Below are 22,942 nucleotides of genomic sequence, written 5' to 3'. Positions count from 1 at the left end.
TTAATGAAAATATTAAATTTTACCCTTCTTATTTTTGAATTCCTGCAGTGATTCAATTTTCTTTAATAAAACTGTGTATAGGTTGTCTAATACTGGGTCAAATGACTTCCCTGCACGACTGAATCATCATTTGTTAACTATGTTTTTCGAATTTAGTTCTTAATAAACGAAAAATATAATATGATAAGACATGCTATAGTAATTACATGCACGCAGTGCCACAACTAATGTAGGTGGTAGACTGGTAGCAGGTACACTGGACGTAACAACAGAATTTTTATAAAGTTTAAACTTTGACAAAATAATAATTTAACTAATAAACCGATATCATCCTGTTATATAAACTACAGCAAGATATTTTTTTGTCATTTCATACATATTATTATAGGTAACGATATCATGTGGACAGTGGCGGCGAACAAACTATTATTAAAACCTTTAAGGTAGGTATCTACATTTTATACTATTTATTTTTATTTTAACACCTACTTCATTATGTCAGTTATGAGACTAAAAAAAAAAGTTAAATACAAATATATATATGTATTAGGTAAATACATAAATTATCAATAATGGAAATTTTACTGATTACAATCTACCCATTCTACTTAGTCTTGAGGTTTATGCCTCAATAAAATATCTTTGCATAGCCACTGGTAAATTGCGAAATCAAAGAACGAGAGATATCGATATTGAATAACAATAACATATGCGTATAATACTAAGAGCAATCAGCGTTTTTTTATATACTCATACTAAAAAGTTTTTGGATTCTGAGTGGACAAACAAATATACTGATTTTACAATAATGTGATTTGCTTTTGGATGAGTACACGATAAGTTGTTGATAAAATGATTCGATTTTCAAAAATGGAGATGGTTTTGGTTGTTTAATTGGATCTAGTTCAGCGGTTCTCAATCTGTAGTACGCGTACCACTAGTGACTAGTGGTACGTGGAAAGCTCATAGGTGGTACGCAAAAAAAATCTTCCTTTATAAAAAACATAAACGTATACATTATCAATAACAAAAAAAAAGCAAAAAAATGGTCAGGTGCCACAGTGGTGTAGCCAGGGGAGAGGCTGAGGGGGTTGCAGACCTCCCCGAAATTTTAAGAAAATTGAAAAATTATTTTAATGGTCTATGAAAAACGCTACAAAAATCTCAAATTGTATTTTACTGATTTTAAATTGTCATAGCTTTTTTATGTTATATATTAATAATACTTCAGCATCTGCATGACTATATGTTACACTTATGAAAGAACCTAGGTACACTACCGCTGTGAAAAAACTGATAGCCTCCCCCGAAGAAAAATCTTGGCTACGCCACTGTCAGGTGATACGTAAAAATGTTCAAACTGTGTAGGTGGTACGCGAGTACAAAAAGGTTGAGAACCGCTGATCTATAGTTAATACTTTAGAGAAGTCAAACTTAAAAATCCCCAATACCTATTTGGAAAAAACAAGTAAAATATTTATAAAAAACGAGAATTTTTAAGCAAATCCGATTTTCGACAAAATCGATTGTTTTTTTTTGATACCTCGAAAACAAAAAAAAAATTCGTACCTAGGTATCTAGATATTTGCAATTTTCATCAAATTTTTATAATATCATTTTCTATTTACCGTAAAATTTTCAAATTATTTTGACTAGTTTGAGCTATTTGTAGTTATAAATTGTTTTATTTATTATAAATGTCGATTAAAAATTGTTTAATAGGTAGAAAATCTTAAAATATTTAACAAAGCTCGTTATAAATTATCAATTTCTTGTTTAAAAATATCGAAAATCTGTAGTTACAATATTTTTTTATAAGCGTTAAAATTTTGACAAAATTCAAAAAAATCGCGAAAAATTTCAAATTATTTTGTAATTGTATCTTATAATAAGTATTTCATTCTGAAATGAAATCATAAAATTTATTATTTATCAAATAAACATATTACTTGATGATATACTATAAACTGATAGACAGATAACGTTCTGAATCATTTTTCATATACAAAGTGTTTCTTTTATCAAACAACACTCATTATTTCAAAAAGTATTGACTTTTTTCAACATTTAAGATCCATAGGTACTGTTTTAGGATTGTAGAACTCTTTCATATACACACCCTTATATTTATCAGGTAAACGACTATTAACTTTTATTGATTTTCAAATGACAACCTACACTTAAATTTTTATTTTTCGTTAATCCGTTGATGAAATATAGCTTCTCAAGTTGGGTAGTTTTGGGAAGTGTTTATTGTGTGTAAATGTGTTTAAACTCGTCAGTAGATAATTAGTAATAATTAGTAATTATATGAAAATTTATAATAAACTGTACGTATGACAGGTAGTAACAGATACAAATATTATCACCACTCTCCACTACACCATGAGGTCGACGATAACGAATTTATTATCATTATAGCTACTAGATTTTACAAATAAAAATCCCAGATATGACGGTGCTAATTAGTACTGACGTATATAGCTAAAAAACTTCTAAAACCAACTAACTTTGAGCAGCTATAAATCGCCGACGGATCAACGAAAATTATTAAAAATTCCAACATGAAAATTCATGAAAAAAATTGGCTTTATTAATTTATTATGCAATCATTAATATAGGTTGCCATTTGAAAATCAAAAGTTGATAGTTTTTTTAATATTAAATATAAGAGTGAAAAAAAATTAAAATTGTATACAATGGTAGAAAAACATGTAGGTATCTAGAAGTTTGAAAAAAAATTTTATTTTGAGTTTTGTTTGATAAAAGAATCACCCTGCAGTATATATCACCAGACACCTAATCTACAGCAGAATGGTACCTACATAATTATATATTTTAATTTATTATTTTATATTATAGGTATAAAACAATATTTAATGAAATTATTAAATTTATTTCCATAAAATAAAAATATTAAATTGCTATGTAGTTGTCGATATTATTACATCGACTAGAATATCGAATATCGATATTCTTGAAAGAAATAACTAGCTACATCGATATCTTTCTGCATTACCATTTACTATTAATTTAATAAATATTATGTATATGAATAAAATAATAAAAAAAATGTTTAACCAATCCATAGCAGAAGCCAATTTCTAGTCTTGGCCAATACCTAAAAAAGGGGGAATGTAGCATTTTTTTTAGAAAAGTTCTAGGAATTGATCTCAAAAAAAAAGAAAAAAATTCAATTTACTACCAGAAACCAAGTTAAAAATAAAATAAATTAAAAATTGACCAAGAAATTGTCTAAAAAATAAAACTCCGGAGGTACCCTATAGTCCAGGGGTCGGCAAGTAAGTAAATTCTAATGGAGTCCTAAAGATTAAAATAGTCTATCAATGTGAGGTTTAGAGAAAAAATCTTTATCAAATTTTTATACTTGAAAAATAGCAATATAAAAATAAAAATAATTATCTAGTTATTACAATTAATTTAAATTAAAACTTACAATATTGAGTAAATAATAATAATTTTTTATAATAATAACAATAATTTACCAAGTAATTATTAATGCAAAAAATTGCATTTCTTTTCTTAGCCAGTTTTTTGAAATCGGGAACATGGTAGGAACAGCATATGCGCAGTGTGTCCTCAAGCTGAGAGTCTGTTAATTTTACATTTATGAAATCGTAATAAAAACGATTAATACCTAACGATAAAATATTTGCGATGAATTATGATACAACTTTATCCGAGTTTAAAAAATGAAGTGGAATATTCATTTTATAATTTCTATTAATAACAATAATAAATATAATACAATAATATGATAATATTATATACGTACTATATACTATTCGAGTAAATAACATAATCAAGTACAATGTGTTGTCCAGAGTTTTGCCATCCAAGTCCACCAGTTGTCGACCCCTGCTTATCGTCTATTACTCCATAATATTTCAATAGTAATATATCGTATATTTAAACCTCGTAACTTTGGATTTCTTTAGCTAAGTGCCTGAGTATAATTAAAAATAGTAATGTATAGACACATGTTTTATAAAACAAAATATTATTATATTTAACATTAATTATATATTTGTATATTTAAGTTCACGTCACTCTTAATTTAAGTTCACAACACCTTCCTGGTCGGGGAAATTTGGATTAAGGACATAAATCATTAAAAAATGACTTAATATTATCCATTTCTTCGTGGTACATATATATCATATGATAATATTATGTAATAATACATAACAAAATAACAAGTCCAACATAACTAATCCATCGACTCCTAAATAAGGTTTAGTACAGATATGTTAAAAGCCATCGGATGTTTTCAAAACAACTAGCAGATTACAAATCAAATTAATAATTAAGAATGAATGTTTTGAGATTTTTTACTTGTTATTCAAACATCGCAGGTATTAATTATCCTTAATTAGTGAACCATAATTTATAAAATAACAAATATTCTAATAGTATAAATTCGTATTATAATAATGGTGATAACATTTATTTTACTTATGTTTTAATTTTTTTAATATATTGAAATTTATTTTGGAACTTGGAAATAAACTCAATTTATTTCATTTTTTATTTCACAGAAAAAACCCTAATTTTTTTAATATTTCAAATTATTTATACATAGAGCAATAAAATACTTTAAAACCAACAATAATTTTTAACTATCAAAATATACTAGTATAATAGTTATAATTTTCACTCATCAGTCACAATATTAAGTAGAATATTATGCTAATATTTAACAGTATCATAATATTTTACTGTACAATATTTAACAAAGATATTGTTATGGCAATATGTAATTAACATTATATTTATTTTAAAGGGATTAAATAAATATTCAAATAGTTACGAACAATTAAATAATACTATATTGATGATAATAATAATACATACTGTTATAATTAAAATAATCATATATGTTATATATAATTATATGTATTCGTTTTTCTTAATATACTTTACACAACGACAACGATAATAATATACACCTAATCCAAAATGTAATTTCGGTTTAAAAAAATAAGGAGATTAGAAATAAAATACAATTTACATTAAGAATCAAAAAGGTGAGATTATACATGTATATACGAACTATATTACACAATTACAATATCTAAAAAAAAATTATTTAATAACGAAAAAATCACAGAAGAATAAAAGCAAAAAAAAAAAAATATAATTTATATATTTTAAGTTTCTTGATAATAGTGTATATTATACTATAATATTTTTATAAACATTATGATTTAAGACAACCAATATAATTAATATCCATACAACAATAAGATCAAGTTTATATTTCATAGAGCTTAAGAATAATGAGCACAAACCAAAGCACGACTCTGAGATATTGCAGGTTGTTTTCGTTCATCTCGAACATATAATTCAAAACATAATTTAAATGAATGAATATTACTATTTACACATAATATACATCATAAAGACAAATGGAGAACAGTAATCATATACCGTGCAATAACATTTATTTTTAAATGTATAGATATATATTTTTATAAAAATATTTTTATTTTTTATTAACTTTTTTTTGTTGTTTAAAGGAAACCGAATAAATCTAAATAACATACAATAGTAAAGATTACAGATTTTCATCATGAATTGTAACAATACAAAATAAGGGATATTTCGGTTTTCCGTAATCATGGTGGTATAAATTTGTTGCGTTAATTTTTATAAATTGAACACAGTTTTTTATAATACAGACACAAATGAAACAGGTTCATATTTATGTCATAATTGTGATGTATTAATAAACCTAATATAACATTCAATTACATTTTTTGTCCTTATACCTATCTATAATATAGTTAATAAAAAACAAAAATAATAATAATTAAAAAAAATTTGGAGGGGATATCTGAAAATATACAAGTCAAAAAAATCTATAGAACATTAACCCACCAATGGTCACAATTCATCATTGGGTAAATGGTGAGACCACTCACTAAAAATTTATTTTGAAAGTTGCATTTTAAGCATACTTAATTTATTTTTACTAAATACACAATATTTGCATTATTATAGAACACATTCATAATATAGTACAGGCAGCTGAACAGCAACTACTGCTTGCACCTTTACTTTTCTGTCTTTGATCTAGAAAAAATAATAATATTTATTCATATTTTATTTTATTGTATTAACAAATAAAAAATAAGTTTAATCCATAAAGATAAAAGGAGCTAGTAGGAAGTGAAAAGAAGAAAGAATTTTATTTTAAAAATCTACTAACACTAATTTAAAAATTGAAACATTACATTATTTTAAAAAAAATTGAAGTTTTGCCAGTATTATTGAAAATAGTTCTAATTAAATAAACTAACTAGGTATTTAATTTTAATTAGGTATATAAATGCATTATAGTAGTGGTACATTGATCATTATACAAACTTTATGTTTGAATTCATATTAATAGTAATACTATCAACTAATGATGGAACCAGGTTAAACAAAGAAATTACATATCTACATAAGTCGTAAATATTTTATATAATTATTATCATAAATGTTTTACTGTGGTACCTATTTAAAAATGTAATTTTAGGATGTTAAGCTATAAATATTAATTATTATTAGGAGAATCTAAGTTAATATTTAAATAAATAACTATATACATGTTTTTTTTTTTTTTTTAAGAAAAACAAAAATAAAAATAATAAAATATTTTGGAATATTACTTTAAAAATATACTATAAACGTACAAAATTAATTGAACAACCATAAATTATTAAGAGTTTAAAAGCAAAACATAAAATAAAATATAAATTGTTTTAGTGGCTTATAAATTATTTATTCAATTTTAAACAAAAATTAATAGTGCAATTATGTTTTTATTAATTATGTTACATAATATTATATAAGGATATTATTCTTTAAAAAAAAACATAAGAAAATAAGAAATTAGTAATGAAAAAAAAATAAAAATGATAAAAATGAATAAGTTTTTGAACTTTGGTTAATGATGATTTTGATGTTAAGACAATGAAAATTAAATATCAATAATTAGGAATAATCAAGGATCTAAAGGGTTTTGAGGTTGAGTACTAGTATTTTCAGATGTTGACTGTGGACTAGAAGAGTAAGTGAGATCATTGGGAGACCACAACCAGTGACCAGAAATTGTTCGCTCATTATATATCTCACCTTGTGAATTAGGTTCAGGTAATGTTTCCCTTGGTACAAGATGCATAACAGTAGTACGGGCTGGTACAAGGCCTAGAGCACCCAATGTGACATTGCTGTGTAAAAAACGACCCTGATATATCAGTCTGAGGATCTCAGCTTTTTCGACTGCTTCGTCCGCCCAATCTGTAATTATTGTAAAACACAATTAAATACTTAAATACATTGATGTCAACACATATTCAATAGATAAATGAAGCAACACCGCAGTAGTTTAATGTTTTTCGAGATAAAAAAAAAAGTATTATGGGTAGTAAACAGTACATACATAGGAACAGATCCTGGAGGACCTTGATCCCCCACAGACATATTATTTTTGCAATTTTTTTCTAATTCTACAGATCCTGATACTACTCTATTTCAAATAAAATTTCACATTGTTACTTTATATATTTAATAATCAATAATTTATTTATTACATTAATTACATGTACTATTATGGTAACATTTTTAATTTAAGAATTAAATATATTATAGTGTGATTGTATTTGTGTTGTAAAAAAACTGTTAGACCTTAGACCCCCACCCCCGCCAGATCTTTGCTCTAGATTAGTGTCTAGTACATACTATCTAAATATTAGTTTATAATTTATCATATGTGCAGCAATAATTAAACACAATAAATACAATAGAAATATGAATGATAAAAGAAAAACTTGTCATAAAAACAGTTAATCTTTACCATGATTTTACATTCTTCTTATACAAAAAAAATCTCTAAGATTTGTGAAAATAATAATAATAATTCCATCAAATACATTCATTGTTTATTTTTGTTACTAAATAACTATTGTACAGCAGTAGATACCAGCTAGTCAATACGCATTTTTGGACAGCCGTATACATACGTTAATTTCGAAGTTTAATTCAGAAACTATATAGGAACTTAAATTTGGCCAATAAAAGAGTTCCAATATCACTAATGCATTAGGAAACTTGAGTATAACGAGTACAATATACGAAGAGTATAAAAATAAGTCAATCTATCGTTAAAATATTACGATTTTCTAGTCTTAGATTCTGAGCACAGCGATAAATATATTAATTTTATATTGATGTTTTTAAATTTCCATTCTTCCTTTACTTTTTGTTCGTTTTTCTCGAATATGTTGAAAAATATTGAGAATTTATAATTTTGGTAACGTACAAACAAACTCGAATTTTCTAAATACCAAACCTCCCTCAAAGTTGAATATCGAAGCATTATCATCGTGTACACGTACACAAAAAACACACATAATTGTAAAAGCAATGCATTCATAGCTTCGCGTGTGATATTCTGCAGAATCTAAATATAAATAAATATTTGAGGGGGAACGACTGCTAGGAAAGTACTTATCTCGTACGCAATAATGTATAAGGATATACAATTCCACTTGTTGCCGAACTAGGTAGGTATAGTCAAGTAAGAAACTGCATAAATGAATATTTTTACCCGGAGTTCTGTAGAAAACGTGATATTTTAGTTCTTTTAAGATCATAACAGGGTTTTATTACAAGTGTCAAAAACTTAACGATGAATACAAACATATATAAAATATATTAGGTATACATAATACATGTAACATATTATTATGAATGTATAACATAATAATATATACAACTAATTTATGTAAATAATAATACTTTTAAGTTAAATATAACATAATACCCTGGCGATGACTAATTAACTGCAAGTAGAAATTTTGATAGACGTTTTGCCCATTTTGGAACAAATAATAATGTTATTTAGTACCCATGTTCATTTTCGATTTTTTTCTTGTTTGCTAAAGTTGAGATTAGGGATACTGAATTTAAATATTTAAAATCATCAATTTTTTAACTTAGAAAATTATACTAAAAAAAAAATGATTTTTCATATTACTGTAATGTCTTCAAAAAATAAATTCATAATGCCACTTGCAGATTATTTTTTTTAAATTAATGATACCTATTAGCTAGTATACATTTAATATGAAGAATTTGTCAATTTTATTTTCACATTAAACTGTTGAATTTCAATTACTAAAATTGTTTTTATAATAAGTATTTATAAATAATAATTTAAAAAATCAAATTCAGTTAGTTTTCCATATTTGTCTAACCAACACGTCATAAAGAATCACGATTGAACTAGAACATATTTTAAGAACCGTTATGGTGACAGACTAGTGACTAATAATGTATTATGATTTATGATATATGACTTAGAAAGTAAATAAAAAGGCCCCCAGATAGGGAGATTGATAAATAACAATTACTATAACGATATAATTATTTTAAGCACTACTAAATAGAAAATTAAACGTGTATTTTATTAAAAATAAATACTGAAAAACCTAAAATATTTTTAAGTAAAAAATTTTTTATATTAATATTTTTAATAAAAAAGTATATTAAATAAAAAAAAGTAATTAGAAATTTTTACAATGAGGATATACTTATTATAAGAAGAAAAATTATCGAAAAATAAGCATGGAAATCAAACTGCATTTATATCTATACGTTTTGTATGTGTAGCTCTTTTACTTAATGATACGTTTTGAATTGAACACTATTATTATATATGATACACCTTGTAGATGCAAAATAAAGTGAGAGAAAGTCTTAAAAAAACTCAGTCACCAGTCAACCGGCCCATTTACATGGTCTATAACACGGCCAACAGAAAGATAAATTTAAAAGAAGAAGCTTTCACTTCAATGCTAAATGACGAAATGTATAAATTCATAAAAATTTGGAATAGATATTTTTACATGGTTTTACTGAAAATAATCAGTATAATTTTAAATTAAAGTTAGGTACTAAATTTTCTACAGTTTTTACAAATAAATGTATCTACCTATTAGCCATACTATGTCCTGTATTTTAACGAGTGAAGAATTCTATGGTTTTTAGAGGAAAACTTAGCTGGTAAAATCAAAAAGAAAGAGGAAGGGTTAGATTGAGCCAGACAAAAAGAGTATAGCATTTTTGGATCTAAAAATGTTAACTTCCATGTAAATAAAAACAATAGGTACATATTATTATTATACTTAGTATAGCCAGTAAAGGTAGGTTCTACATTGTATTAAAATGTATACTAGTTCGTGAAAATAAATAACAATAATTATATAAATAGTATAAATGTACGTACTTAAAATAAATTACAAAATATATATTAAAATAATAGCCATAGATACAATCAATTTTTTTCCGACATCAATAACAATGATTTTTGTTGAAATGTTACTTTGGAGTTAAACATTAGTAACAAAATGCTATTATTTTATTAAACGTATATTTTGGAAATTGAATAATATTTCATTAAATGAATTTCGAACTTCGCGAAACTGTTTAATCATAAGGACCTTTGCGATATCCATGGAACAAACATCGATCCTTAGTCTTAATGATTAGATATTAATGAAAACTTTATCTTATAGATACTGCACCAAATAGTATTAACTATTAATTATCCTACAAGTGTTTACAATACAATTATCTGTTTTTACATGTTGATTATTAGTATAATAAAATTCCATTTTACTGCCCCGCCCAGTTACATATAACACGTGTGATTTTGTACTGAAAAGAATATACGATTCAGACTAATATAATATTACTTTATACACAAGAACAGATCAACAACAATTTAATAACACCCAAATACAAATCATATCTTTTTTTATAATTAAAATAAGAGACAAAAATTAAAAATTAAATAAAACTTAATATTTCAATGAATTTAACTGTTAACGTCAAATTAAAAAAAAAAAAAAAATTAATAATATTAAATTCAAATATAATTTAAAATATAATTGGCTTCTTATTATTATTTTAATGTAAAACAATTATTTGTAGGTATTGCCGTATTTATAATAATGAAAAAGTATTTTCATGACGTAAATACGGCATGTTGTTTTTAGTAAATAATCGTTTTCTTTTACGTCATTAACGCACAAGCAATAACAATGTGTTATTTTTGTTTCCAGTAGAAAGATAGTAGGTACACCGTACACCGTACACCGTACATACCATTATTGCTAAAATTTAAAACATTACTTGAAATTTCTGTAAGTTATAACCCTGTACCTAGTAGGCACGAATACTATTAATTTGGTTTTGAATGGTGTATTACTTATTAGTTATTATTATAAGAGAAATTTTAGTTTTCATTTTATGTAGATCCAAATCTAACAGTTAAATTAAGAGGGTACAGTTACGCATGCGTTGTCTCAGTCTTAAAAATGTAAACATAAAACAAACTGCAGTTTTCGCGGGAAATAACCGAGAAAGACAACAACAGTCATAACTCATAAGTTATAAACTTATAACTAAAAAACGAAATTTGCACTACATAAAAAGGAGAACATTGACTGTGAAAAATAATTTTATTTTTTTATATCACTTATACGAAAAAAGTTCTTATTGTTTCAAAATCCATTACTTTTGTATTTTTCCAACTTGAATAACTTTTTTTTTTTAGTTCAGATATCGAAAAAAAACGATATTTCACAGTCAAAAGTTCTCCTTTTTATGTGGTGAAAATTTTGTTTCTTAGTCATGACTCTTTCTTTCTCGCGCAAAACAGTCTTTGCTGTTTTAGTTTTACATTAATACGACAGAGACAACACATACTGAGACTAAAGCGAAGATTAAAGTAAGCAAGTAAGCTACATTCTAATTTGTAAATTATAACTCTAAATTTTAATTACAATGAATAATAGGTACAAAAGTTATTTGAACTACAATTTATTTTTAGAAGCTTAATAATAACCTGCAACAATAGCTTATATTACGAATTAATAATGAACACAATAATATGTTTAAGTACCTATTTTAAAAAGAAAAAAAACAATTTGTTTATTGAGTAAATTGGAAAAAAATAAATGTAAACATTTGATTTGTTTCATATACATATAATAGTTCATAATTTGTAAACTAAAAGAAAGGTTTTAAGAAATTTTCAAATTTGCTTTGAAGTAGAGCAAAATGTAATTAATATATCCCTCCTCTATGGTATATTTAAATATTCAACACGTCTACTGATAATTAAAACTCTAATTTTTTAATTTGTGAATTTTTACAATTAGTTTACAATATTTTAATTATATTTAATATTTTTGTTTAAAATGTTTACATTACTAATTTTAATACTTCTAATTTGTAAAAAAATCTTACCTTCTGGCCAATTATCAAAAATTGCTTGAGCTATATCACCCGCCGAGTCGTTAGGACTAAATATGAATTCTTTAGTTTTACCGCTGACAAGAATCAATCTGAGGTTTATCTATAACATAAATATTAATACTTATTAAAATATCTGCATGAATCTATTATACCAACAAGTTTTTTTTAAATTTCTATTTAATTAGTTTTTATACAAAAAAACCTTAGTCTTTAACAAATCTTCAGGGTTAAGACCATTTACTACAGACACTAAAACAACTAAATCATGATCTACAGACAATTTATCGCTCTTTGGCGTATAACTGAAAACCATGTTTTAATTTAAAAATGTCGACTTCGATGTTAACTGACTCAATATAGGTACAACACAAAATTAGAATTGAAAATTTCACGAACCATCACTGTTGGAAACAATAAAATAAACAATTGAAGACTGGGAAGTAAAATTCACATCCTACTCCTATTCAATTCATGCCTTTGTTTATAAACAAGGACAATATGTACGGACATCACATAAGTATTGATATATGTACGTGCGTTGGGTTAAGAATACCAACGATATTTCATAAAATCATGATATTGTATAATAAAATAGGTAGATTATTATACTATTATATTTTTAGACGAAAATATATCATTTTATTATTATTTTATGCATAAAACTACAACTAGTATGAATTAACGATTGCAAGATAAAAATTTAACCAGAATAACCAACAATTAAATAATATTTATTTTTATTAATTGTAATAATACAACTATACTATAAACTATAATATAAATTAATAATACATGTATAATGTATATATTATAAATACATAAAAACTATTAACTTAATCATTTATATTTTAAATAAAATTGATTTTATTTATAAGTGCAATCTATTCTGTAGATATAAAATAATTTATGATAATACGTAGGATAATATTATGTAATTAACTATGGTTTACAAATCGTTTATTATGAATAAAGTATAACCAATATAACCCCAGGATTACTTCTTTTCTCGTGTAACTTATACTATTATATTTAGTTTTCATATTCTTATTATAAATAAACTTTTATTCAATTGTATATTTATTAACAAAAAATAAAAATTACATTTAATTTTTCGAGTCATCTAAGTTCTTCTGCATATTCTGTATAAAACATTGTATTTATACCATTCATCTATAGGTAGATAATAAATTGTCTTGTAAAATAGGAATACTTAGTAAATTTAGATATTTCTCAAAAATTAACATGAGAGTACCTACATATTTTTTAAATTATTAATTTTACAGATACAAAATTAAAGGGTTTATTCATTATACAAATACAATTAATTAATTATTTTTTGATAGTTTTTAATCATTCGTTTGAAGTTTATTCTCGGAAATAGAACACGTCTGTTGCAAAAAGGGTGGTCCTGCTCGACGGAAATGGGTCACCGGGGCTCAGTCCCAAGGCAAAAGGGAGGGAGAAAGAGAACGAAACCTACCGGGTGAAGGGCGCAATCGATATTCTGACGGTTCTGTGGTAGACTAAGAGACAAAAGGAAGGGAAAAAACTGCTGATACCTAACAGTCGACAAAACACCTTACAGACAACAAAAGGCTTTTTTTAATTCATTCTTAAAATAGGAAAGAAAATAAATACTTTATAAAATAAAAAAATATGTCAATATGACTATGTATTTGTGTAACTATTAAACATCAATAAATTATACTTAATATAAGATATAAACGTATTTTTATGTAACTTATAATAAACATATTAAAGAATTTATAAGATCAATATTAAGTACCTATATTATATTATATAAGAAAATGATTGTAATTGAAAATTGTAGTTCATGAATCATTTTAACTTGAATTTACTAATATTTATGAAAAAAAAAATTAAATTAAATTAAAGCATTTACAATGTAACTATCTACATACATATTTAAATACCAGGTATCAAATCGAACTACTTAATCTTTTGTTTTTTTTTTATTAAATTTATATCTTATTAAGTTTTAACATTTTATTAAAAATAATACGTTTAATATCTTCGAATAAAAAATTGTTTAGAATTACATTAATCTGTTGGACGTTAGTTTATTGTTTAAGTCTAAGAAAATTGGTCACAGTATAAAAATATTAAGAAAAATAATACTTTTTGAATAGCATAATATAATAAGCAATATTATATACACAAAGGCACATAATATTATCGTCTATCGAGTAGAAATCTAATTCAAACAGTTTATCTAAGAATGAAAAAAATATTTGTTTTTCAATAAATATAAGGTATATTAACTGACATTATCTCGATCATATTATTTTTCATAAATATCATAGACATTAAATGGACTTCTTGAACAAAATAAAATCAATATACCTACGCATAATAGATAACCTTGTAAAATCTGTACCTATATTATTATATTTTTTGCAAAATTGCACAACAAAGATATAAACTAAATAGAAATCTTAAAAATCGTATTATTAAGATAAAATCGAGGATAAAATTAAATACTACCTAACAATAATATTTAAAAGATTAATAAACTGGTATATTATTCTTAAGCTAGAATTTACTATTTTTTTTTTCTATATTTTAGGTATAAAATATTAAGAACCTACTAAATATTTTGTTTTAAGATACCAATTAAAATCAAGTTTATGGTTATTTGTGTAAATAAAAATAAAAGACAAAAATATATATTTTTTTAATTTTATAATATTATCAATGGATCCCTTAATATATTTGTGACATAGGTGATAGGTATATCAAAATCTATTGTGCATACATCATAATATGTTCGCGTTAAAAAAAAAAAATCATAAATATAAATAAGTGTTAATACTATCTACGAGCTACGTCTGTACAATAGACATTGTAAATTAAAAATAGATATTACATTTTATTTATATGTTTATAAATATATAATATACATATAAAAATAAAACGCATTGACTGTTAAAATAAACTAAAACATGACACGTATTTTACATAACAATAATACATTTCAATGGCATCTGGGTCATTAAATAAATAATAATAGATTGTAGATACAAATGTTAAGACCTCCTGGAGAACAGTGTATGGTGCTGGTGCAATACATTTTAGAATCAGTCCGTACATACCGGATGTATCAGAATTCAGAAGACATCACATTTATAAATTAAATAATATTAATAAATAAAAGTTATGTAAAATAATACAATAACCTTGTAAATTAATAACAATTTTGAAAAATAATTATTGCCAAACTAATTTTAAATGAAATATTTTATAGAGATATTTAAAATTGTATGAAACATAATATTTATATTTTTATATGTAAATGTCTGTGTAAATGCTTTCATTATAAATAACGGTATTTTATCATCAGATTAACTCCGTTTATATAATATACTTATACAAATATACAATATACGACATCGCCAATCGCCAGGGTACGTAATTGTCGTATCGACTTTTTCGATTTTTTTTTTCGTGAAAATTTCATTACAAATTTCATTTTTTTTTTTTATTAAATTACATTTAATGTACTCTCAGTGTCGATCACACAATTTGACCAATGGGGTGGGGGCTGATTTTTTAAACATAATATTATATGGAACGTAACCCTTAAATAATGGTTTAAGTTAGAAAGTTTCAAGTATGAAATAAGTTAGGTTATTACTTATTACAGAGATTATTATTTGAAATATCAATGAAAAACAAAAATAATTGTTAAGAACGTTTATCCATGGAAAATTTCAATAAAATACTACGTATAACAATCATAAATAATTGATAAATGCACTAATGTTCAATATAACTATCAGCAGGCTGCACCGCTACTACCTAACGCCTATCAATATTATTTTTAACCAACGCATGGAGGACGTATTCATGTTCATGTAGCATGTCTTTAAAGTTTAAAGCACAGATTTTAATTTTTAAAACTGTTTTTAAGTCATCATTTATTCTTCTAATAAATCGGTTTTAGCATTTTTTCATTCAATTGTTAACTATTTTTTTAAACATTGATAAAAATTTAAATTCCAGAACAAAAAAAACTTCCGCCTATCACTGAAAAGCAAATTAAATAGATAAAAAATTTTCAGAATTAAAAGCATTATTTAAAACCAGATTCATAAGCATTTTGGACGTAAAAAAAAATCAAGTGATATCAAATTTTAATAGATAGTATTTAATAATTATCTATTATTAATTATTATAATACCTATTATAAAATAATAATAATGATTAATTGTTAGGGCTCGGATTTATATATTAAAATAACCAAAACATGTACAATATATGTGCAATAAAAAAATCACTTTATAAATTATAATAAAATATGTGATAAAAAAAAATGAAAATATTGAAAGCTATAAAAAATTACAAAAGAATTAAGGCAATTAAATTGAACCTATTCTTCTTGATATTGATAGCAATGAAATGAGATACTATAAACAATAAACATATTAGACAAATTGTCAAAATTGAATGCTCTATGATTTGACTGTAACATAGATTTATACCAACTGAAGAAACACTCAACTTCGATGTAATTCGTGCAATTTTCATTTATGCAATGTCCAAACAGTTATTTTAGTCTGCAATAATGTCTCATTTTTTTCACAATAGATATCTCTGATTAATTTTACGGACTTTAAAACAAGATTTTTATTTAATACTCTGTGCATTTTTTCTTAAACAGCCACTCCAAATGATTCTTGTATTTATTCTATGTTCTCTATAGCTTCTATGAGTCCTATTCTTTGAACTCAAGTCATTGTTAGGCTTAAAATTATGCAAATATACAATGTATATTAAAATTGAGTTAATATATAAGAAAAAATGGAATTAGTGAGAAATATTTAAAAATATATTATATCAATATGTATATATCATTATATTACAAATTATTTGAAATGAAATTATCCATTGCCTAAATTAAATTATCTAGTAACAGTAAATATATATACACATAAATTCGAGCCCCATTAATTACAAATTTAATATTAAGTACTAATATTTAGTTTTAAAAAGTCTCTAATAGTGATTCTCTATTCTTTAAAAATCTTAGTCTTCCAGAATCATCTTTTGGATAAAATAATAGTTATGCTTTTAAATTTAATATAAAATACTCGTGAGATTAACCAAAACAGTGGTGTCTATGTCTTTATTTTGTAATAAATAAAAATAATATGTAAAATATAGGTATGTATTTATACTTTTAAATAGACAAGTGTTACTAAATATGATATAACAAAAAATAAATTGAGTTTTTTAGAATAGCTACTATTATTTAGCTGTTTTTCAAAAGATTATAGGTAGTTACACCTATGAATTATTATACAAAAAATGTGCATCAATTAACAACATGTACATCTTGTTAATATGTAAATAACTTAAAAAGTAATTACTATTTAACATCATTTAAAATTTGAAATTAAATAACAAATATCAAAAAATGAATATAAAATGTACCTACTATAATCAAATATACTAAAAATATTAAAAAATATTTTCATAATTTATATCAATATATTTATTACAAATATTATATATGTGTATGTATTGTAAAAATATGCTAATTATAGTTATCAATATATTTAAATGCAATTAAGATGACTTCATCTTTAATTATCTACCTACCTAAATAATAATTATATTTGTAGATAACACATAATAATTAAGTACACCCAACAATAAATACATATATACGTACATAATATTCCATATACATATTATTGTGTATAGTCAAAATTAAAACATAAAAAAATATATCAATAATAACAACATTATTTTAAGAATCCAATTTAACAATTAACTAGACTGCCGAGCGCTTAAGTGCTTGTATAAAATATAAAATGAAAACACAAACAAACAAATCAACAATGATCAAATAAAAACTTGAAATATGCATTTATAATTTACCTATGTAAATTGAAGTCACTATTCACTAACTTACTATAAATTAAATGCTAAGTATACTACTAACATAATAGCTACTAGCTAACTATAACTACAATGCTTAAATAGAAGTGTCAGAATCACTACAATTTATTTATAAATGATAAATTATTTCCATTTTTGTTACTCTAAAATTAAAAACACATATATAAAATATAAATACATATAAAACTTTTAATACTCTTAAACATAAAATCAAATTTTGTTAATGATGGTAAGAATAAAAATAGAAGATATTAAAATAAAATTGTTTAAAACACCTATCCCTTACAACATTGTTATGAGAATATAATTTGAACTTGAACAATAATAAAAAGATAATCAATATCAATTATTTAAATATAGTTAGTATACCTACAATAAAATGTTAAGGTTTCAGAACTAAAAATGCAATTTTTACCTAAAAAGAAGCAAATAAATATTAACAATGATACAAAATTACTTGTTATGTAAAAATATTACCCCCCCCTCTATTCTAAAGAATAGATTATCAATAAATATGCAAATATTGACTACACTATAAATCTATAGGTAAAACTGTAAAACTACTGTAACTATTAACTATTAATTATTATGGTGATCCTGTAGTTCTATTCTCAAAAGATATTAATGATAAGCAAATGACTTAACAACTTATGATGAAAGAAATTTAAATTTTTAAGAATTTGAATTTACTGAAACCTAAAATAGAATTATTTTAACAATTATTATTTAGCTATATTATTGAGTGTACCTATTGTAAATTATGGTCATAGGTAATAATCTTAAACCAATGTTTTACAACAATAAATTAATTTCTTTGCTAGTTACTTAAAAATGTTCTTTTGATATAATAATAATTTTATTGAAACTTGGAAGAAGTTAAGAATTACTGTAATCTACTAAATTATCACTATTTTCTATTCTTTTAATAAATATTCAAAATATGACAACAAAATATTGGTTTTACAATGGTTGATTGAGTTTAATTTATAGACTTGATTTACCCCCATTAACTTGTAACTATCGTTTATTTGTGTCAAATTTTAACTATTATCTGGTTGAAATTTTAATACAACGTAAAATTATTTAAGTAAATAGATACTTAACAATTTTTTTTTTAATAGTTTTCACTATCACTCAATGACTCAATGTACCACTTTAAATTAGAAAATAATATTATCGGTACATTGTTCATAAGTCATAAAATATTTTATAAAAAAAATAGTGTGGTCTAATCAAATTTTTCTTGATAAATTTAATTAGGTAACTATTTCCTGTTTTGTTAGTAAAAAAAAATCTATTGAAAAATTTATACAATAAAATTATTATAAAAATATATAACATAATACTTTCTACTTTTCTAAGAACCTTCTAAATAGGTATACTCATAAATTCATATATTTCAAAGTTATTTTATTGTCCCTTAAATAAAAAAGGTATTATATGTTACAAATCATATACACTTTAAGTTCACCAAACTAGTTATGAAAATAATTTTTAAAATATAATACCTATCTATCTACATCAAATCTTAGATAAATTCTATAGTCTATACTCAGCCACTTAGGCCTATACCAATATAATATGTATCTACATAGATAACAATTAAAGACCTACATTATAATTATGTTACATGCAATAAACACCAAAATTAATTAGATAGGTACCTAATAAATAATTTAATAATATATTGATAGACAGTATCGAGGACACCTCATTAATAACACAACTGTTATAATAACTGTAAAATGTCATCATCTATCAATGAAAAATATTACATGTGGCAGCTTTATGATGCTACATTGATGTGTCTTTACCATCACACAATCAAAATAAGTAATTATTAGGTACATTAAAACATGACCTAAAATAATAATAATAAAAAAACAATGTCTACTTATAATTGAGTATTTTAAATGATTGAAATATAATTATTAAAAATCATAAAATACTTAAGCAGAATTATAATTGTTAAATTAATTTTTTTATATTATATAATCATCATTAAAACAAAAATAAATAAATGTATACCTATACGGCTATACCTACAAATTATTGTTGTATTGTCTATAGGCTTAATTATTAGACTAAACCTGATACCTGATTAACTAACTAGGTACAGAAAAATGTATTGATTTTGAATGAGTTTATTTTTTTTATTTGACTTGATGGAGTTTACTTCAAAATGTTTAATCATATTTAAACATACAATCCTCAATAGATCAACAAAAAACATTCATAACATACTTATAAGGGCAATCATATAAGCACCTACCTACTTAACATTTTGTATTTTCTTTTAATTTTTAAAATTACTGAAAATCAACCATAATTAATTTACAATATTAATAGGTACCAGGTACCTGGTACCTATACTGAAAGATATTAAATATTAGGTAATCATAGCAAATATTTAACTTTGTGGCAAAATTATTTATAATTGTGTTTGTTATAATTTATTTTTGATAGTAAAAATCATTTCTATGCCTACATAATAAAAATGAAAGAACTGGTAGACTTTCTCTTTAAATTAGTTTATGCAATCCACAAAAAATTTAATATCCTGGATAGTTGTATTTAATAAAACTAGGTAAGTATCTATAGGTATGATATTAAGGTTCATATCATGTACAACAATATGCAAACAACGACGACTGACGAGTACTTGTCTTACACTGTAAATTACAATATTGAAATGTTTAGACAACTCTATAGTACATATACAAATAGATAAAATCAATGTGCATATTAAAACACATAGGTACTTTCTAATAAAACAGTCAGTTTTTTTATCCTATTAATGATGTCAAAAACAATTAAATAATATAAATTGACATACCTTGTCAGACGGAATGGACCTGATGGACGTAGTCATGTTTGTTAAGAAGAGCGACGTTAGTTCGCTACAAGGTAACTCCGAGTGTTGTCCGTTGTCGGATTGCTGATAAAAAATCCGTCGAAGTCATGGAACAGGGACAACTCTTTTTCACGGTCACGCCAACGACTACAACACCACTAATGAACGATACTTGGTAACAGTAACACGCACAGACTTTGGAAATCCAAAAGCACTACAGATACAATAACGAAAGTAAAACTCCGGTCGCACTATTTATTGGCGATTAGGTACAATACAACAATCTTATGATGTATGGTAAATATTATTGGCGGAGCTATGTATCGCACTAACACTGAACCGTGCGACGGCTAACTACTTAACTACCTACGACAATACCGTTAACGGCGGCAGCTCGACGACGAAGACGAAATCGAACGGCGGCACTACGCCATATTGACGCGATTACGACGAAAAAAGTCTCAAACAATTACTATAATACGTACGGAACAACGTCGGCGGTGGCGGCGGCGGAACGAAAATCCCACAAACGTCAGAGGATAGGTAACGTAATATTATATTATAATATAAATCAACAACAATAATAATAATACGATATTGCGTTAGATACTATTGGTGTTGTTATTATTATTATTATTATCGTTTGACGAGAATCCGCTTTCGAGACACACCACCGTCAGCCAGCCGTACGCGAGAGGAGCCAGCGCAGCGCTAATAAGTTATTCACATCAGTCAGTGGCGTACAAAAGAGAAAATAAAATAAAATAAAAAAAATTCGAAAAAAAAAAACAATAATAATAATAAAATGTATCTGTAACTATATAATAATAATAATAATAATATAATATATCGTGAGTGTAGAGTACGTGCGTCTCAAGCGCGCGTGTGTGTGCGCACTAATGCGTATGTGGTGTGTGTGCGTGTGTGTGTGTGTGTACGTGACGTGCGCGCGCGTTCGGTTGATTAGAAGATGCAGCTCTACGGAGAGTGGCGGATCCTTTGTGATGACTGGGAAAACGGTGGGGGCGTGTCAGGTGGTTTCCTATATATTGTAACCTCACCGCCGCCGCGGCCCCGTAGGTAGTGCCGTTGTCGCGGTGCGCTGCAATGCTGGCTGGTGCCGGACGCCCCGTGCGTGGCCTGCCGCTGTGCACGTACGACTCGCTGTCCCCGGTACGTAGAGTATTACAACAGTCGCGGTTCGAGACTTCGAGTCTGTAGATCGCCGCCGCCGCCGTTCGCAAGGTGCACGTCGCGCGCCGCCCGTCCGTGTGGAGGAATCTTGGCAACACTGTTTGAGCGCGCGCGCCCGTCACTGACGGGATTACATGGCACGGAAACGGGACCACCGACTCGCCGCCGCGGTGGCGGTGATCGTGTGCTCGTCTGGACGTGTCCCCCACGATATGCGCCCGCTCTACAGACAGTGCCGGACGCCGATGTCTTACGGCCATATTTCTATAATATTATAATATATTATTATTATTATTATTGTAATAATAATATTATTATAATAAAATGTTCACGTATTATTATTACTTAAGATTATACGATCGTGACATACATTATCATATCGATTATTATATTATTATCTGAAAATGAGTTTCAGATCGGAGCGATCGGTGGTAAACGTCTTACAAATATTATGACCGTGTTTTATTTTTCTCATCCGTTGTTTACCTATATTCCATTTTAAAGGTGGTTTCTGGTAGTAAATTAGTAAATTACGTCTAGTTCATAGTCGCCTGCAGTCGGTAGTTTTATTCGTTATCTTTGAGAAGACAATAAAAACAGTTCTAAAAACTTTTAAAATGACAGAAATGTATTATA

General features: G+C 25.4%; 1 protein-coding gene across 2 annotated transcripts; it reads right to left on the bottom strand.

Moving 5' to 3' along the window:
- Positions 1 to 4,827: 4,827 nt before the first annotated feature.
- LOC114125398 (ubiquitin-like protein 3) lies at positions 4,828 to 22,279 on the bottom strand. 2 transcript variants are annotated; one of them, XM_050200428.1, is made up of 5 exons: positions 21,598 to 22,279; positions 21,095 to 21,326; positions 12,325 to 12,433; positions 7,144 to 7,308; positions 4,828 to 6,096 (listed from the first exon to the last, which is right to left on the bottom strand). In XM_050200428.1, the coding sequence occupies exons 2-5, from the start codon at positions 21,128 to 21,130 to the stop codon at positions 6,032 to 6,034; spliced, it is 375 nt and encodes a 124-aa protein (XP_050056385.1). In that variant the 5' UTR covers positions 21,131 to 21,326; positions 21,598 to 22,279; the 3' UTR covers positions 4,828 to 6,031. The 2 variants fall into 2 exon arrangements, with proteins under 2 accessions (XP_050056385.1, XP_027844822.1); XM_027989021.2 differs by lacking the exons at positions 21,095 to 21,326; positions 21,598 to 22,279 and adding an exon at positions 12,536 to 12,703.
- Between the last annotated feature and the right edge of the window lie 663 nt (positions 22,280 to 22,942).

This window comes from Aphis gossypii, chromosome 2 (genome assembly GCF_020184175.1).
Source record: "Aphis gossypii isolate Hap1 chromosome 2, ASM2018417v2, whole genome shotgun sequence".
NCBI classification, from domain to species: Eukaryota; Metazoa; Arthropoda; class Insecta; order Hemiptera; family Aphididae; genus Aphis; species Aphis gossypii.
This window is presented reverse-complemented; position numbering and strand designations above follow the sequence as displayed.